Source organism: Clarias gariepinus, chromosome 6 (assembly GCF_024256425.1).
Source record: "Clarias gariepinus isolate MV-2021 ecotype Netherlands chromosome 6, CGAR_prim_01v2, whole genome shotgun sequence".
NCBI classification, from domain to species: Eukaryota; Metazoa; Chordata; class Actinopteri; order Siluriformes; family Clariidae; genus Clarias; species Clarias gariepinus.
Genome location: NC_071105.1, coordinates 38057775 through 38077916, shown reverse-complemented (window position 1 = coordinate 38077916; position 20142 = coordinate 38057775). Strand labels below are relative to the sequence as shown.

The 20142-nt window shown below is 39.0% G+C and overlaps 1 protein-coding gene across 1 annotated transcript in view; it reads right to left on the bottom strand.

Moving 5' to 3' along the window:
* LOC128526771 (alpha-1,6-mannosylglycoprotein 6-beta-N-acetylglucosaminyltransferase B-like) overlaps positions 1-20142 on the bottom strand; it is a 107557-nt gene that overhangs the window by 26896 nt on the left and 60519 nt on the right. Inside the window, exon 9 of the mRNA XM_053498915.1 lies at positions 13704-13873. Within this exon, the coding sequence (XP_053354890.1) occupies positions 13704-13873 (170 nt within the window). The remainder of the gene's footprint in view (positions 1-13703; positions 13874-20142) is intronic.

The following is a 20142-nucleotide window of genomic DNA, read 5'->3' as shown; positions in this document are numbered from 1 at the left end:
AGGTTGTTTTTCAGATTTAATGATGCGACTTTCCAGATCTGTTAGCAAACAGCTAGAAGTTTGAATCCATGGGCAGACTGGGATCAGTGTGAACAGTGAGGTTTGCTGTTTTTTGTTTGTTTTGTCTTATTTGCACCCATCTGAGTTCATTTCCTACAACCTTCCATGGTGAGACAGGATCTCCTTGAGGGGAACAAGCAATGGAAACAAAGAGTTGTTGAAAGTTTCTGAATACTAAATTAGAAATAACCAAAAAAGCAAAAAGCAAAAATTCAAATGATTGCTTCGAATGATTTCTAAGAACAAATCCCCTCCTGGAATGTCTGCAATGTTTCTCTAAGGCTCTACTCATGAAGCAACTACAGTTACCTATAGGGAATTAGTTTCCATCTACTGTCCGGAAGAAAAATATGGTTTCATCTTATTCTACATACTAGTGTAAGTATCCATCGTTGATGGGTACAGAGTTAAAATGGTTAAAAGGTTAACTCAAGGCACCATGGATGTGGTTGGACGACGCATGGATGGGCACTCCAGGGTCGGGGTTCGATTTCCATCTTGGGTTTGTCTATGGGGAGTTTGCTTGTTCTCGTTGTAGCTGCTACAACCTTCGGATTTGAGCTCCACTTCTGACTGCGTCTTCAGCATGAACTACTTTATTTTCTCTCAACTTGCCATTTTACAGAGCTATTCCTCCCCCCCACCCCCCTCCTTCGTTGTTGTCAGACTGCTCTTCGATGAGCGCTCCTTCTCGTCAGACAAATCGCAGGTTTTACCGTGTCTGAAAGCCGAATTCCCTTTACCCTCACTCTCTCTAATTTTCCCCTCCCAGTCGAAGGGCATTTAACACCCTTTCCCTGCTGTCCCACACTCTCCAGTGCCATCCCCCCCCCCGACAGCCATGTTGGATGTCGTATTCCGTGAGCGGTCCCCATCTTTCTCGCCCGTTCTACGTGATGGATGGCCTGGAGGTTAATGCCTCACCGGGCCTTCTCGCCTTGTGTTCGTCTCTCGGTGAGGAATTTAAAGGCTAGCCTTGGTTATATCACAATGCTGCTCCAGAACATGACTTATGAGGCAATTTTCCTCCCCTTGCCGCTCACATATGGCTTTTTTTCTGGACCGTATTGTTTGTTTAGGGGGTCTGAAGTGGAAAGCATATCAATAATTCATGTTTTAGGAGTGGAGCGGCTATCGCAATGAAGCGGAGGAATGCTACGTGGTCAGCCGTGACTGCTGCACAAAACCCAGGGTGGGATTTAAGGCAGTGCTAGGAAGGAGGGGTGTTTACACTGTATTCATCACACGTGCGCACGTGTGACCTGTTTCAGGCAAAGCAATAAGGAAATGAGTTTAAATATTCACAATAAGAATACTAATGCTAGTCATGTAGCAGTAAAATGAAATGATAAGACGTGTTTCAAATTAGCTTGAGGTTCTGCATGGAAGAGGAATAAAGGGAAGTACAGTAGGTAAGGCCTGGGGTGATGAGACTGTAGGCTGTTGTGGTACAAGAGGGTTACAATGATAGTGCTTAACACCCGAGCTGAAATGATAGTGTCCATTAAATATGGTTTCGTCTTTTATCTCTCTCTCTCTCTCTCTCTCTCTCTCTCTGTCTCTCCCGGCTGCTGATTTCAGATCCTTCTTTCTGCTCTTCACACAGATAATGGATGCCCTCTTCAGCCTTTTTTCTTCTTAATGTGCCCTAGCTGATGGTGTTGAAGTGCACTCCGGAGTGCTAATGACTCGCCAGGGCGAGAGGAACAGCTGCATCTACAAACCCTTCACAAACACACACACACACACACACACACACACACACACACCTAACTGTTTTAGTGCTGGATAGCATGCTCCAGGCCTTTAATGGATAATGGAAGCTTGTGAGTATGTGTGCGTGTGTGTGTGTGTGTGTGTGTGTGTGTGTGTTGTTAATGCTAATGCATTACTCCACTAAGGTTCTATTTATTTACATTACAAAACAATCATGTTTATACGTTGATAAATCGTACACACTTCCTGATTTGAATGCAGGTCAGCTGTTTTCTGCGAGAGATGATTAGGTTGGTGCTGAAGGGCGACAGGGGCTCGTCCTGGGTTTTAATTTAGGGGAAAGAAGGTTTGATAAAAAGATGTTTGTTTATATTACATCCTGTGATATTCCCACGTGGGCGTGTTTGCAGAGGGAACTCCAGAGGTGCAGGACAGCGCACATCAGTCTCATTAGGGAAGCTGAATCATAACATACTCCCTTGTATTTCAGATTTTAATTACTTTTTTTATATATATAAAAAAAAAATTCCTGGCATTTTCCTGGTTTGAGGAGACAAGAGGATGAGGTCAGGTGGTAAAAGATAGTGCTCTCTAAATAAACTGTGATACCTGATGAAACCCACGTACTAGTTTATCCTAATTCTGGTTGGTTTTAAAAAATAATTTTTAATAATATTATTTTGTAAAAAATAAAAAAAATAAAAATTCCTGACCTTATTATTATAATAATATTATAATAATATAATATTATATTTATATTTATATTATATTTGCCCTATTTTCCAGTGAAGCCTTATAGAACTCTATAAGAGTCTAATAACAATAAATCTAATTCTGATGAATCTGAATTCATTTTTGAATGTGAAGAAGCCTGACCCAATTAACATTATTATTATTATTATTATTATTATTATTATTATTATTAATATGCTTTTAGATTTTCTTTACAAGGACCTCATTCAATCCAAACACTCCTTGTAAAGAAACCCTTAAATAAAGCTAAGAGCACAAAATTATCCAAAGAACACTTTGAAGACCCTTTCTGACCCAGTGGAGATGTGGACCTGCCCTTAGGTTGTCTGTGGAAGGTTTTAAAAACTCAAGATTCCTTCAACTCAAGGGGCGCTTCCACACTAGACATGATTGACTTGAAGGATTGCTCCCCCTTTCCGCGTTGCTCTGCTGGTCAACGGTCACATTATCATTTTCCTACATACTGCATGTTTCTACATGGTACACTTATGAGATATTTACACTCTTTGATACCGCAGGTGGCAGTATTGACCTAAATGGTTTCTAAGCTGCCATTAAACAAAAAGAGAAGCACATGCTTTGTTCACACCCAGCCTGATTACGGTTCCCAAGCCTGGAACGCTTGTGTTCTCACCGATCAAAATAAACCAGATTTTGGGTCTAGTGTTCCTGGAAATATCCCCAGGGCCCTAATGTGAAAAGATCAACCTCACAGAAATGCTATCTACAACATCTGAGCATGAGGACTTTAGGAAACAAGTCCGTAACACATCTGGGGTGTTAACGGGTTTGTGGTGCATACAGTCCTAAAGACGTCCTAATTATAAAAGAAATCAAAAATTGAGGAACTTCTTCCCTTTTCAAATCAGATCAGCGTGTGGTAGAATACGTAGAATACGTGAGACCTGTCAGAATTCAGCATTAGGTACTTTCTCCCAAAAATAAATATAACTAAAAGGGCTCATTGGGTACTTAAGGGTCCATAGTCCTAAAAAATAGAAAATGGTTCCACTTTGAAAACAATTTGCTGTGGCAGAACCTAGAAAGGTTTCTCCAGAGGGACAACCTGGAGTAACGTAAATGGAGTGTACTGTTGTGTGATCAAGAGAAAAGAAATGAAGATGGTACTGGGAGGGGGGGGGGGGGTTAGGGGCGGTGGGAGGAAAAGTGATCCATCATGTCATTGTGTTTGGTTTAAAAATCTTAGCTTGGGCTGAAAATAACTCCATTTCATCTCCACATGTTGTTTTTTAGTTTTTTTTTTTTTCCTTGGTGTTTGCTGCATTATTTTTTTTTTAAAACATCTCCATTAACAGAAATCAGAAATAGAGGAATCGACGAGAGGCTCGGTGCTCACGTGTTCTTGTTTTCCTTCTTACACGAGTGTTTTGTTGCTCTGCTTTTACAGGATCAGACAGAGTCGAATTTATTTAATTGGTCTGAAATCTCTCTCTCTCTTTCTCTCTCTCTCTCTTTCTCTCTCTCTCTCTTTCTCATTACACTTGTGAAATAAGTCCTTGGATATGAAATTACATTAGCTGGCACCTAATCGAGTCTCAGCGTCTGGACTCAGAGATTTACAAAGCCCTCGCTGTTTCTCTCTCTCTCTTGCCAAAGTGCTCCGCGTTCTGCATCATTAAATGGCTTTAAAAAGAATTACAGCTTTCTGTTAATCGTGTTTTATGGCACAGCGCTGTAGGGTTCTGCGCTCTGATTGGTCAGAAGATGTTGATTTGTGCTTTAGAACATCAGCTCGGTTCATTCGCTCGTTCTGATGCGTTATAGTTTCTATAGCAACAGATCATTCACGATCGTCTACAACATTTATGATTACACTAATAAATGAGTAATCATTAATACTTTTTTTTTTTCTTTTGTAAAGATAAATATGTTAATGTAAAATTGAAGGAAGGAGTCTCCGGTGTCAGGGCTTTGGGTCTGACATCTTCTAGGCAGAGAAGCTTTAATGATTCTCATAATGATTCTTAAACAAACAAACAAACTAAAAAAAATATTTCTTGTATTGTTAAAAAAAAAAAAAAAATGATTATTATTATTATTATCATTTATATTATTATTATTATTGTTGTTATTATTATTATTTATATTATTATTATTATTATTATTATTAAACAAAATATCAATTGACATTAATTTATAGCGACTTTCAATGTTGTGGAATGTTTGTAGAGTTTTATCAGGAACATTTAGTGCAAGAGCATGTGTGTGTGTGTGTGTGTGTGTGTGTGTGCGATGGAAAAACTGAATAATGATGTGGGAAGAAAAATGAATCATCTGCTAACGGATTCTGATCATAAATCACAATCATAAGTTGTAGTGTAAAAAAAAAAAAAAAAAAAAAAAGAATTTCTCAGTAATAAACTGCCGAGCAGACGGAGCTTCAATCAGATTACGGTCCAATTAAAAGGATATGATTTACATATTAATGCATACATTAATCATGCGTTAAAATAAGATCATTATTTATACATTAGAACCAAATTAATGATGTGAGGATATTCCGCATATTTAGAACTTCCTTTGAAAAACAAAGCGATTATTTTTTTCTTTGTCTTTTTTGGTTAATATTTAATTCAGAAAATAAAATAAATATTTATTATATATATCACAATCATATATTCTACGCTGAAACACACACACACACACACACACACTCTCTCTCTCTCTCCAGGCAGCTTTGCAGACGTCTGGCAGTCAGACGCTCAGGCTTGTATTAATTAGATGTTTTATATTTTTGCTGAAAGTGTAAGTTTATTAAAAGTGATTTTGCCGCGTCAGACGTTTATCAGCTCGCTTTCTCCAGTTTGAGTCCTTTATTATTCATGAACACACAGAGCCGCGTCCTGCTGAGACTCGCGAGAGGAAGAACAGAAACAAGAAATGAATGCCGAGAGCAGAACGCCAGCGTGAGGAAGTGTTCAGGAACAACACAACCAGACCATGTCTGATCTAAACACAAACAAATAAACAAATGAAGCAACAAATAAATAAATGGCTGAATAAGGGTGAATTAGAAATTCTCAAATCTAAGCAAAAATAATGTTCGACCGTAAAAACACACAATCAGTTTAGTGAACAAAGTGGCAAACAAAAGGAAGACTGAAAGGAAGAAGAAGAAAAGAAGGAAAAACCTGACAGTAAGTAAGAAAAAAGAAGAAAAGAACAACAAAAGAACAGAAAGCAGGAAGGAAGGAAAGTAGGAAGGGAACAGAAAAAAGACAAACAGATGGACAGAAAAAAAAGGAGTAAAGAAAAACAGACAAAAACTAAGAAAGAAAGAAAGAAAGAGAACATAAAAAAGAACCCAAAGATGTGTAAATGTAAATATGTGTAATGATTTTAATGTTGTATTTGTATATAATACGTCTGATATAGTGATTGAGTTCTAGAGAGAGAGAAAGTGAAGGAGAGATGATGAGAGGAACAGGTGGTATGAGTTTATCGCTCCTCTCTCTTTCTCTCTTTCTCTCTGTTCGTCTCTTATTCATTCGATTAAATTTGTTATTAATCCTGAACTAAGATTCACATCGCTGTTACATTTGAAGGCATAAAGTGAAACATGGAGACCAAACACTCATCATTGCACAGCACATCCTCTCTCTGTCTCTCTCCTTACACACACACACACACACACACACACACACACACACACACACACACACACAATATTAGAGACGGCATTGAAGCTACATCACATCTGATGAAAGGTAGACAGAGAAAGAGAGAGAGAGTACAGAGGGACGAGAGAGACAGACAGGAAGAGACAGACAGGAAGAGACAGACAGGAAGAGACAGACAGATGAAAAGATAAACAGAGAAATGAAGAGAGAGAAGAGATGGAGAGAGGAGAATGTATTTGAAAGATTGTTATAGAAAAAGAGAAATAGTAATGGAGATAGTTTTGGAAGTGGTTGGTTGTGTGTGTGTGTGTGTGTGTGTGTGTGTGTGTGTGTGTGTGTGTGTGTGTGTGTGGTCATTGAAATCAACACATCATGTCGTAGGTTTAATTTCACACCTGAGTGCTTAAGAGCCTCTGTGTCTCGTACACACTGACCCACACACACACACACACACACACACACACACAATTCCTACAATGGTGTCCCATAATCCCACAGTGTTCCCTTTCTCAAACAAATGATTGTGATATAACACACACACACACACACACACACACACTTATTAATTAAACACCCCCAGTCGCTAATTAGCACCGTTTATTAATACCGCCTGGTCCATAAGTATTGGGACAGAATGTCTGGACTCATGTCCATCACCAGGGACTGAGTTTCCTCCCCTTTAAGACCATCCAAGTTCTCGGCCTTGGGTTTCTTTCATGCTGCGTTTTGGCTCGTTATCCATCTGTACTGTACAGCGCTATCAGTCCTGTCAGTTCACCTGAGCAGATACAGTCTGTACACTGCAGAACTCATCCTGCTGCTCTTATCAGCTGCCACATCATCAATAAACACCAGTGAGTCGGTTCCGGTGGCAGCCCGGGCCTGAAGACCGGGACGACACGCTGATAAACAGATGATGTCGTCTACTTTAGAACAGGAGTCCTTCCTTTGCTTCTCCGAGTTCTTCCCTGGTACAAGTTACGCTTGGTGTCATTTCACTAATCAATCTTAATCCAGACCTGAACGCATGGAAACGAACAAAGGTAGGGAGAGATGGAGGGATGAAGAGAGAAAGGAGGAAAAAAGGGAGAAAGAAAAAAAGAAAGAAAGAAAGAAAGAAAGAATAAAAAAAGAGAAAAAAGAAAGAGAATTTTTTTAACTTTTTAATTCCGGTATCTGTATCTGTTCTAGTCCCTGTAGGTATGGGTCTGTTTGTTCCTGGGTGTCTGGGGTTGGGTCTGGGTTTAAACCTGTTGTACTTGACGCTGCTGCTTCACTCAGGGTCTGGCTGTGGGTTTTACGTTTCCTAATGTGTTCTGTAGTGAACAGTTCCTCTCTTCTCCTCCTGGTTTTTATTGTAGTGCTCTTTTTAGGCGTCGGTGGTCGTGTGCTGGTTTGTGGCTGCTGTATCTCTTCTGGGCAGACTTTAGGGGCGGAGTCTGCGGTAGGGGCGGGGTCACTGTCTGCGGTGGATACTGTACTCACAGTGTTTACAGTAGTGTCCGTGTTGGCGTCTGCTCCCGGCACGGTGTGTGTCTGTGGTGGTGGTGTGTTCAGGGCTGACCTGTTCGAGTCGCGGCTGCGGTGTGTCACCGCGGCCCGCTGTGGGCTCCGCCTCCCTGGTGGACGGCTCCATGTGGACAGCTCAGCCTCTTGTGTCCCACGTCCCCGCAGGCGAAGCACCTCAGTGGCTCCGTGGTGGCGAAAACGGTGTAGCCGCTGTCCCCCTCTTTACATTTAAAATTCACATTTAGTGTCTGTTCTTTATTATTTAAAACCATTAAAACTTGCCGAGCGGGATGTGGCTCTCATGGGGCAGACGAACTCCCAGAAGCGGGCCAGCTCCTTCATTATCGCCTCGTCCTTTATGAACGGAGGCACGTTGGGGATCACCACCCTCGCAGCGGGGGCAGACAGAGGGGTGACTTTAACAGCGGCTCCGCTCACGCATATTCCACTCCGTGTCAGTGGGCTCGCGAGGTCTCTCAACTTAAACTTTTATTTAAATTAAAACATTTACTGATTAAAGAAAAAAAAAAAGAAGTAAACAGTCTCCAGAAAACTTGGCAGGATGCAAAACAGCCTTTCGCGCGCTCGAAGAGAGAGAGAAAGAAGAGAGAGAGAGAGAAAGACAGAAAGAAGAGAGAGAGAAAAAAAGAGAGAGAGAGAGAAAGAAACAGAGAAAAAAAGGAGAAAGTAAGAAAGAAAGAAATAATGAAAGAGACAAAAAAGAAAGAAAAAGCTGCTGAACTTGCCAGTGTGTTCCTTCTTTTTATGAATGTTCCAGATTTTTGATTTGGCCTCCTAAGGTTTCTTCTCTCTCTCTCTCCTTAGACATATACAGTATAAGATTTTATGCCTATATCTAGACAAATGTTAACATTTTTATCATTCATTTCTTTTTTTTTTTTTTGCTAGTTGTAAAGATTTATTTTTTAAAAGAAGCCAAACGATCTGCCAAAAAAGAAGAAATGTTGTGCTTAAAAATTAGTAAACCTTCTCCAAAAATAAGTTTAATAATCTTACATTTGGTTTTCATAACCTTTTACTAAGCAATAGTAAATACATATGATCGGATTTAAGATATCTTCACTTGCTGATGATGATATGCAAAACAATAAAATTTCTTCAGATCTTAACCCCCTTCATGATTCAAAAAACGTGTTTTTGTTATGTATTTATTCATGTATGTATTTATTTAATTATTTATTTCAAAATTGCATTCATTTTTGTTTTTATTACTAATAATTAGCTCTTCAAGCCCTTTGGTTTCCTGGGATGGATCCAGTTCCCTTAGAGCAAAACGCAGAAATTTATTTTAAAAAGCTGAAAAATACTGATGTGTAAGAAAGTGTTAAGAAAGAGAAGAAAAGAAAAAACACTCGGCTAAGGCTGTGATTTTACAGCTTATTTCCACATCAATGTCTGGAAACATACTGGGAACGCTGAAGATATTACAATATAGTCTTATGCAGCATGATACCAAACACACACACACACACACACACATAAACATTTTCACCAAGAGTGTCTTGTTGAATTGTTATGTAACCAGCAACTCCTTTATGTCTGAGATAATGTGCAATAACGCACAAACACTTGACCAAACACTACAGGAAATTAAACAGAGAGAGAGAGAGAGAGAGAGAGAGGAATTAAATTCTTTACGAATTTAAATGAAACAGGAGCTGTTTCGTCCTGAGTCACATTAATTTCTCTCCTAGATCTTGTACAGATGATGTGATAGTCGGAGTTCTCCGTAAAGCCTTTTTCCAGGACATCCCAACGGTTTGTGTGAAAAGGATGTCTCGTGCTCCCTGAGGCACTCATTCAGTACATTCAGGTCGTCAGCTGACTTCATTATTTTGCCATATACCATTTCTGAGCCTAGACCTGAGCAACTGAAGCTACCCCAGATGATAACACTGCCCCCTACAGGCTCGTACGGTAGGCACTGTTGGGTGCATCCGCCTCTCTTCTTACCCTGATGCACCATCACTCTGGAACTGAATAAATCTGGATTCGAAAGATCGAATGACCTTTTTTCCAGCGCTCCACAGTCCATTCTTTATGCTCTATAGTAAACTGAAGGCTGATCAGCCTCACTGGTTTTCCGTAGCTAACACAGCTGTTCAGTCCCAATACCTTGAGTTCCCTATTAGTTTTAGTTTTTGCATTTAGTTTTACTTATTTGTTTGTTTATTGTTTAACGATGTGATTTCACTGATTCCAGATCACATTTTATAGTTTTTAACCTAATGTTTGTAGTTTCATCTCCTTACACACTGGTCAATTTAATCCAGATGTTTTCGCCTAAAGTTTAAGGAAATTTCCAAGCACTTTTGTAAGTCGCTCTGGATACGAGCGTCTGCGAAATGCCAAAATGTAAACAAACATGGCGACACTCATGTCATGAGCTTAGATTCCATATCGGCATTTAATATGGTATTTATCTCACGCCAACTGTTTTGATGGGAGATAAATACCATCCTAAATGTCACCAGCTGACTGCGCCGCCCCTACCGTTTATGTGCGTATTGCAGTATTGGCAGTGTACGGGCACCTTGTGTCAATTTCTGAGAATGTGTACAAGCTGTGCATTAAATTATCATGCTTACACATACAAGCATATACATAAAGCAAGTATATTTCCACCCTAACATTTATGAGTGTGTGATTCCACATTCTGCATGTACTGTAACAGTGTTAGCAAAAAAGGATCCCTAAAAATATTGAAAAAAAGGAAATACGGAAACTTCCTACATACAAAAAGTCTTAGCATGTTAGCAAGTAAAATATTCTTGAATTTACCCAAACCGATTTACTTACTCACTCACTCACCGTCTATACTGCTTTATCTTGTATTTAGAGTCGCGGGGGGCCTGGAGCCCCCCTTATTACAGAAGGCTTAGGGCACGATGCGGGTTACACCCTGGACAGGGTGCCAATCCGTCACAGTGCACACACACGTACATTTATTCACACACTGCAGGCCATTTGGGAATGCCAATTAGCTTAATCTGCATGTCTTTGAACTGTGCGAGTAAACCAGAGTACCTGGAGGAAACCCACAAAGCACAAGGAGAACATGCAAACTCCATGCACACAGGGACGGGAATCGAGCCTGGCCGGGAATCGAACCCGGAGCCTGGAGTTGTACGCGACAGTGCTAACCATTACACCATCAAGCCGCCCAAACAGATTTATAATTTTGCTTTTGCAGTGTTACTAATATATCTGATTAGAAATGAGCTTAATAATCCTATATTTTGTTTGGTGTAATCTTGTTTTAAGAAAGTGTAGATAAATTTAATCTTATTTACAATATATTCACAATATTACCAGTTGATAAATTGTACAAGCGTTAAACTGGTTATTTTTTAAATATCATGCTAACATTAATCTTGAGACGCGCAGCAACAAAATGCCTCCACCACCTATTAGTTGTAATTAAAATTAAAAAAATTAACAAAAAGGGAAAAGGAAGTGATGAGATGATATGATGATGATAATATTAATAATAATTATTATTATTATTACACTTTTATTTTGTATCTGTTATGATTTAGCATAAAGCATATTAGCATAAAGAGCAAAATCCTGACAGTTTTCATTTAAAGATGTAGCAAAGAGAAAGATAAATACTTTACCAGCTCAGTAACTCCATGAACACTCAGTGACCCAGTAAAATTAGCGGAGACAGTAAGAATGACCTAATGAGCGGGTGCTATTTAAATATAGCTAATTTCTGCACAAAACCAGACGACAGCATAATGTCTCACTGTTACACACACACACACACAGCGTTGATATGGCCTTTACCACAGATCTGCAATGTGCGCATCCTCACACAGTACAGTAAATGACAAGCGGGATTGTGGGCAGTAGAAGGAGTGTTTAATGCTAATGGCTACTAGCCGAGGTTGGTTTGATCGGTTAATCGGCCGCTCGGTACCCAATTAGACCCCGGCGTTGGTTAAACAGCCAATCAGGAGCCTGATGTACCGTGAGGTTTAATGCTTTAAGGCTTTAAGAGGATCGTAGGATGACAGTCAGAGAGGTCATTCAGTGAGGAATCAAGATAATGAAAGACGGAGAGACAGAGTGGGGGGGTGGGGGGGGGTGCATGCTGGGAGACATCTGCTTTATTGAAATAAAATTCATTACGAAGCAGCACTTCTGAAAAGAGTTTCTGCTATCACTGGCTCACATCATCTAAAGAGTAAGGGATAATACACACACACACACACACACACATTATATATAATATATATATTAATCCCCTGCCTCCAGAGACAGATTATTACTCCATTACATAATCCATTGAAGAAGCAAAAACAATTACGTGCTCTAGTTCATGCCTTTGATATCGATAATAAGAAAAAAAATGGAGTAGAACGGAGAAGAGGACACCAAGTAGTAGTGTTTGTGTCCATCCCAATCTACAAACAGAATCCCAAACATCCCAAATAAAGAAGCCATGGATGTGGCCGGACGTTGTGCGAACGGATGTTACGTGGCATAAACGCTCCAAATCAAAGTTACACTTTCATTGTTTTGAAGTTTTTTTTTGCAGATTTGATTTTGGATCGTTCATTACAGCTATATCACGACGTTCATACAACATTAGGGTGTCCTGCTGGGAACTTATTTCCGGGATAATCAACAACATTTTATAAAACTATACAGTATACAGATTAAAAGTACAGCATGTTGTCTCGTCTAAATAAAAGACTTAATCCAGGCTGGATAGAGTTTATGAGTCTAAACCGAAGTGCTATTTCGGAGATTGTTAGCATTAACCCGGCACAGCCAACACGCAGGTCTTAAAGCCATATGGCTTAAAATAACACAGCAGCGCTGAAGGCTTAAAAGTGGGAAGTTTCACATAATTCCCTTGGTAGGAGCTGATATATTAGCGTGACTCCCCATAACTCCGGCTGAGGGGGTTTGCACATGGCTGCTATCGGTCTCCGGTGAATGAGCCTGTCAGCCAGTACACCGCGCCATGAATAACTAATGCCATGAAAGTCCTGTACGCTTCCATATCAGCCCCCATAAAGCAAAGGCAGAGAACGCTAAAGCCTCTTAGCTATGAGTTATGCTAGCAATCGTGTCCCGGTGGCCACCCACCCCAATGATTCATCTCGGTGACTGGAGCCAGCACCCACGCTAACTGACACTACGGCTAAACTGGGTAACCAGAGGGACTCCTTTTATTAGTACACAACATCTCAGACGAGCGAATGATCCTAGCACATGTTAACTCCGGCCAAACAAACCTCCTGACTTTATAGACCACACTAGCGTTAGTACCCGTTGTTGACGGTTAAAGAGTGTATAAATGGTTAAAAGGTTAAAGCTAAAAATAATCGAATGATCTTTAATGTTATGAGTGATATTATTATTATTTCGAGTTGAAGCCCGCGTACATGTCCGTACAAAGAAATCGCATTCTGTAAGGTTGAGTATCTTACGCCTTGTTTACGCTAAGTTGCACTTCTTTCAGAATCAGCCAACTTAACCCCCTGTTTAAAGTAGATCATTGAAACCGGCACATATCTGTTCATGACATCACTTAACATTACTCAACATTTTGATTTTAGCGCATAACACTGGGCTCTCAGGTTGGGTATTTTAAGCGTCCTCACCTCGGACTGCTGTGGGTATGTTTGCTCTAATGACCCGTGTTTTATATTATAATGGCGCTTCACATTACTGCTTTAATTAGCAACACGGTTTCGGGACATATGAGACAAACTGGTTTAAACTTTCCCTTATAAAGAAAATAAACATACAACGTTCTGTCCATACATCTCTGAAGTTTCAGTTTTCAAAAGTTACAAATCTTTTTTTTTTGGAGTAAGCCATGCTGGGCCGGGCGTTTGTTTGTGTTTTTGTGAGGATGTGGGCACTTCGTAGACATTTCTATGTCTTCCGCATACTCTGTGTATTTATAGTGAACTATCATGATGATTGGTGCTGCCGTATAGCCACGCCCATTTCTATAGGGTTAAAGGAACGTTAACTCACCCCTGGAGCTCCTTGACCGACACAGAGATCTTTAGATTGTGTCCAAGGACGTAGAGAGCCGTGAGAATGTCAGCCCACTGCACCATTTCACCCAGAGGCCCGCCTTTCAGAACCTTGGGACTGAAAACGTCACCCGATTCCTCAGTCAGGAACCCCACGTGCACCAGAATCTGCAGATGGATAAAAAAAAAAAAAATTTTTTTAGGAAAATACTGCAAGATGAAAAATTCTGAACGGACGTCTAAATTCAAAACAAGCCCTGATTTAAACTAAAAATAAATGAATTAATAAAAGGTAAATGAAGTAACATAAAGTCTTTGATTTGTCGTTCGGTTTGACTGTGAATACGAAGAGCATCTCTGACACTGGAGACTCCTTCCTTAACCATTCAGTAAACACCTTTTTACAGAACTCTTCAGTGTATCCACACTTACACACGTTTTATGCCCTGGATTTGGAGCGGAGATCCTTGTGAATGAGCTGTTGCCATGGAAACGATAACGTATTCAAATTTCGAGCGCATTAATATAAACCTTCTGAGCCGCTGTCACGGAACATTAATCAACACCTTCCAGTGAATCACAAGAGAGCGTTGGAGAGCGCCGTGCTCTGAAAATGATCCATGAAACTTTCAAGGAACGTTACAGCCAGATAAATGTTACAATATTATTATGGATGAAAAAAAATGATCCTTTTTTTTTTTTGTCCTTTTTGTTTTAAAGCGAAGCGGCGAAGATGACTCAGACTTTATGCTGAAGCTGGTTGTGCTGGCGTTAGCTGAATAGATGTGGGGAATGAGCGAGTGCTGCTGTCACGCTAAGGTGAAAGTCTATTTTAGTGAAGTGATTAAAATCACTGAGCTCCACAGGGAAGCAGCTCATTAAGCTCTTTGTGGGCTTATTTTAATTCCGTCCCCTCCTTAAGACCACATCACTGTTTTCTTAGTGTTTTTAGGGTGCATTAAATGTGTGGGAGGTTTTTTTTTTTTTTTTTTGAGGAGTTGTTAATAAAAAAAAAATTTAATTCAGGTAAGTATTAAAGCCCCAACGAAACCAGCGCAAGAACTGCACGGTGGTTACGTCTGCGGTCAGAGCTGCTCGCTGGTTATTAATAATGCATGCATGACAGGAAGTGGATTTCTGCTACAAGCACCGCCCCCATGGGGCGTGATGCATAAGAGTTTAACTACAAAACATATTAATCACTCTTTTTTTTTTCGTCCATTTCTCACTCACTTCATCTAATCAGCTAATTAACACAACTAGGCTAAAACTGAGAGAAAATTTGCATAGCCATTTTCTTTTCCTTTTTTTTGGCAAGTTGTTTATTGTGTAATTATAGACTTCCAAAAATGGTTCTCCTTGGAACAGTTTCTAATAAAGCTCTGGTGCGTGGTTTAAACACAGGCCCTAAAAGATTCCTATAAAGGGTTCCTTGTGTTGGTTCTTTAAACATTCGACAATTCTTTGCTTCCAGAAACACTTTTTATATCAGTGAAACACTCTGTTATAGAGCTCTACATGGAAACTTTAAAGGGCACCTATTAAGTAAAATTCCTAATAGTCATACAATGCAAAAATACATTCCCTGTTTTTTTGTTCATTTTTTCTTTTTCATTATTGGATGAGTAGATTTCCCTCTAATGTGAACTCATAAGGGAAGATTGCCCCTCTCCTGGCTTTCTTTTTTTTTTTTTTGTGGTGACATGAGAAACACCGATGCCATTTCAGTGCCTTCTGAGTGCCATCAGGGCAGCGGTGGCTCAGTGTGTTAAAACTCTGAGTTACTGATCAGAAGGTTGGTGGTTTGAACCCCAGCTCTGCTGTTGGGCCCTTGATCAAGGCCCTCATCCACATCTGCTCCAGAGGCACTAACAAAACCTGGGATATGCAATGAATAAGGTATATATTAGGTATAAGTTTAAACCCATAAATAAAGGCTGAACTTAACTTGTTAATGAAATACTAAAATGTGGGGTCTTTAACGTTCCCGCCCCAAATTTCCTTCTACTTGGGACACTTGAAACATACTTGGATGCTTCCCTCAGATTTATTTGTACCACCCGCCATATACAGTAATAAAAATAAATAAATAAGCACGCCAACATAATAAAGCACAATGGTAATACAAATCTGCAGCTTCTATTGTAATAATCCTTCAAATGTAATAAATTATGTACAAGTTGTTTTTTAGATTTGCAGAAATTTGTTGCATTTGAATGAAAGTGAAAAGTGTAATAAGTTCCCTCAAATGTAATATTACGAATCTTTATTACGTTTGTGGGATTATTAGATGCAAAATTCGAATTAGATTTATGGGCAGTTGTTACATTGGGAGATGCACTTTGGGCTTTGGAAGGGTTCGAATTAAAATTGAAATTTTATTTGTCACAAACACAACCATACACAGTATGATATGCAGTGAAATGCTTATACAGTGGTGTGAAAAACTATTTGCCCCCTTCCTGATTTCTTATTCTTTTGCATGTTTGTCCCACTTAAATGTTTCTGCTCATCAAAAACCGTTAACTATTAGTCAAAGATAACATAATTGAACACAAAATGCAGTTTTTAAATGAAGGTTTACGTTATTAAGGGAGAAAAAAAACTCCAAATCTACACGGCCCTATGTGAAAAAGTGATTGCCCCCCTTGTTAAAAAATAACTTAACTGTGGTTTATCACACCTGAATTCAATTTCTGTAGTCACCCCCAGGCCTGATTACTGCCACACCTGTTTCAATCAAGAAATCACTTAAATAGGAGCTACCTGACACAGAGAAGTAGACCAAAAGCACCTCAAAAGCTAGACATCATGCCAAGATCCAAAGAAATTCAGGAACAAATGAGAACAAAAGTAATTGAGATCTATCAGTCTGGTAAAGGTTATAAAGCCATTTCTAAAGCTTTGGGACTCCAGCGAACCACAGTGAGAGCCATTATCCACAAATGGCAAAAACATGGAACAGTGGAGAACCTTCCCAGGAGTGACCGGCCCACCAAAATTACCTCAAGAGCGCAGAGACAACTCATCCGAGAGGCCACAAAAGACCCCAGGACAACATCTAAAGAACTGCAGGCCTCACTTGCCTCAATTAAGGTCAGTGTTCACGACTCCACCATAAGAAAGAGACTGGGCAAAAACGGCCTGCATGGCAGATTTCCAAGGCGCAAACCACTTTTAAGCAAAAAGAACATTAAGGCTCGTCTCAATTTTGCTAAAAAAACATTTCAATGATTGCCAAGACTTTTGGGGAAAATACCTTGTGGACCGACGAGACAAAAGTCGAAATTTTTGGAAGGTGCGTGTCCCGTTACATCTGGCGTAAAAGTAACACAGCATTTCAGAAAAAGAACATCATACCAACAGTAAAATATGGTGGTGGTAGTGTGATGGTCTGGGGTTGTTTTGCTGCTTCAGGACCTGGAAGGCTTGCTGTGATAGATGGAACCATGAATTCTACTGTCTACCAAAAAATCCTGAAGGAGAATGTCCGGCCATCTGTTCGTCAACTCAAGCTGAGGCGATCTTGGGTGCTGCAGCCGGACAATGACCCAAAACACACCAGCAAATCCACCTCTGAATGGCTGAAGAAAAACAAAATGAAGACTTTGGAGTGGCCTAGTCAAAGTCCTGACCTGACACCTATTGAGATGTTGTGGCATGACCTTAAAAAGGCGGTTCATGCTAGAAAACCCTCAAATAAAGCTGAATTACAACAATTCTGCAAAGATGAGTGGGCCAAAATTCCTCCAGAGCGCTGTAAAAGACTCGTTGCAAGTTATCGCAAACGCTTGATTGCAATTATTGCTGCTAAGGGTGGCCCAACCAGTTATTAGGTTCAGGGGGCAATTACTTTTTCACACAGGGCCATGTAGGTTTGGATTTTTTTCTCCCTAAATAATAAAAACCATCATTTAAAAACTGCATTTTTTTGTTTAATTGTGTTATCTTTGACTAATAGTTAAATGTGTTTGATGATCAGAAACATTTTGTGTGACAAACATGCAAAAGAATAAGAAATCAGGAAGGGGGCAAATAGTTTTTCACACCACTGTACAACCTAAACAGAATAGAATAGAATAGAATAGAAAGATTTCACTGCATAACTAAAGGGTTGCAGTTTCCAAACGAGGTTCTACACTTTCTAAAAGAAAAGAAAAAAACATTCTTTTGTAATAATCAACAACCTGTAAAGCTACACCAGTGCGTTTTTAAGGCCTTAGTATTTACATAATTGTCCCTTTATCTTTAAAAGTTCTACAGTAATTTAACTTGATCCCGGCATGTTTTTTTCCCATTGTATTACTACAAGATAATAAGAATAATGTTTTTTTTGGGACACCTTATCATACAGATCTGGCCTTTAAAAACGCACGTTTTCAGAAAAGGGATCCCGCGACTGGCTGTGCGCTGCAAGCTGTGAAAATGCTCTTCATTACCTGTAGGGGGCAGTCGTGTGTTACTTGAGTGTTACTATACCATAACATAGTATCTTTACTTATACAAAGAGGATGTAAAGTTCTGCTGATTACCAGGATCAGGTGTGTTTAGTCAATCAGAAGCTAGAACATATAATCTTAGATGAAGGCGAAGTGAGGGGAAAACACAGTGAATTGGTTTCTTTCAACTTCCAAGTGACTGAACAATCCTGATCCAGATGATCAGAAGTAAGTACCAGGGTGACCACCACTGTTCCACAGGGTTCTTTAAGGGTCTGCTGGACCCTGGAACTCTGCTGAGCATTTCTAAGTATTTGAGGCTATCAAAGAATGTTCTCCTTGCAGCTCTTTCTGATGAGGTACACCCTGTTGAAGGGTTATACACAAAACCCTATAGAAGGTTGCATAGAAGGTTATTTATGGGTTCTTAGCTTCACTTTTAACACTTTTTTAAAACATATTTTTAGGTGTTCTGTAAATAAAAGAACTATGTGCGAATGGCTCTCTGGAAAGAAACACTGAGTTCCTCACTGAGTCACAGAGCCGTTAAGTCAATTAGTCACTGAATCATTTGAGTCTATGAATCTCTGATTCACTGAGTCATTTAACTCTGTTCGGTGGCTCTGAGTCATTTATTTTTTGAGTGACTAACTTACTGAGTCATTCAGTTAATGAGTCACTGGTTGACTAAATCAATGAGTCACTGAATCACTAAGTTGAAATAAAACAGGTTTTGAGAGAGAAGGAAAGAGAGAGAGAGAGAAAGAGAGTATGAACGAAAAACCTCCACAAGAGTTTTTAGACATATTTCATTAGTCCGATTGCCTTCTGCTGTAAAAAATCAGCTTCAGACCTCACTATGGATTTGGTTCATCTTCACTCTCTTCCTGCTGCTGTTATGATGTTAATCTAAAAAAAAAAATGCACTACACCGTCCAACTTTCTTCGTAATAAAAGATAAAACTGATTGTAATTGCTACATCCAGCTCGCGACAGATGGTCGAAAATTTTAAACCATCTGTCAGAGTTGCAAACCGGTAAACAACACAAATTCATTCAGCTCCATTTCTGTCAGAAAAGCACTTACACCTTATTTCAGGGGTGCACAAATTTCCGCACACAGACACATTGCATAAAGTTGCACTGCATGTTTGGCACACTTAGTGTTTCAACACTTATCACAGCTCTCACACTTATCTGGACTCTGATTGGTCATGCACATCACAGCTTTATATTAATGCACTTGTTCACATATGTTTGACGTATCGTTTCTACGGTAACAGCACATTTAGAATGACTTGTGCAGTGAAATATAAACAAACTGGATATAATAGAAAGAAAATGCATAAAAATTTTAAGAATTTATCTTTACATAGTCTTAGTTAATATTTTTTATATTTGGTTTGTTTAAATCTTAGCTATTTTTTAATATAAGGTTATTAAGCTTATTTCTAGACAAAGTTTACAAAATCTTTTAATAAAAAACTTTACTTTTTAATAGTTTTTAGCATTTATTTCCAAAAAGATTTATAAATTTCCTAAAATTTGTAAAGTTTGTCTAGAAATAAACTTATTAAACCTAAATTTAGTGTGTTTAATTCAGTTTTAAGAAATTATAGATAATCTACAGTACATTCAATATATTTTTATTTGTTTAAATCTCATGTTTTGCAGTTAAGGTGTCATGTTTTGTTTTGCAAGTAAAAATATCTTAAAATAGTTACATTTACCTACAATGTCTTAAAACAAGATTACAACAAACCAATTACTATAGTTAGTATGTTATCATGAAAACATTAATAAAATGCTTGTTTCTCAACATTTTTTCACAATTTAGCTAGTTTAAAGCATTTATTGTAAATTAAGTTTGTTTGGAAATAAACATAATAATCATGTATTTTAATTTGATCTATTTTAGAAACTTGTCGACAGATTTGAGTAGATTTAGGAATATTTCACTTATTACAAAGAAGATATTAATAAGCTTAGTAACCTTAT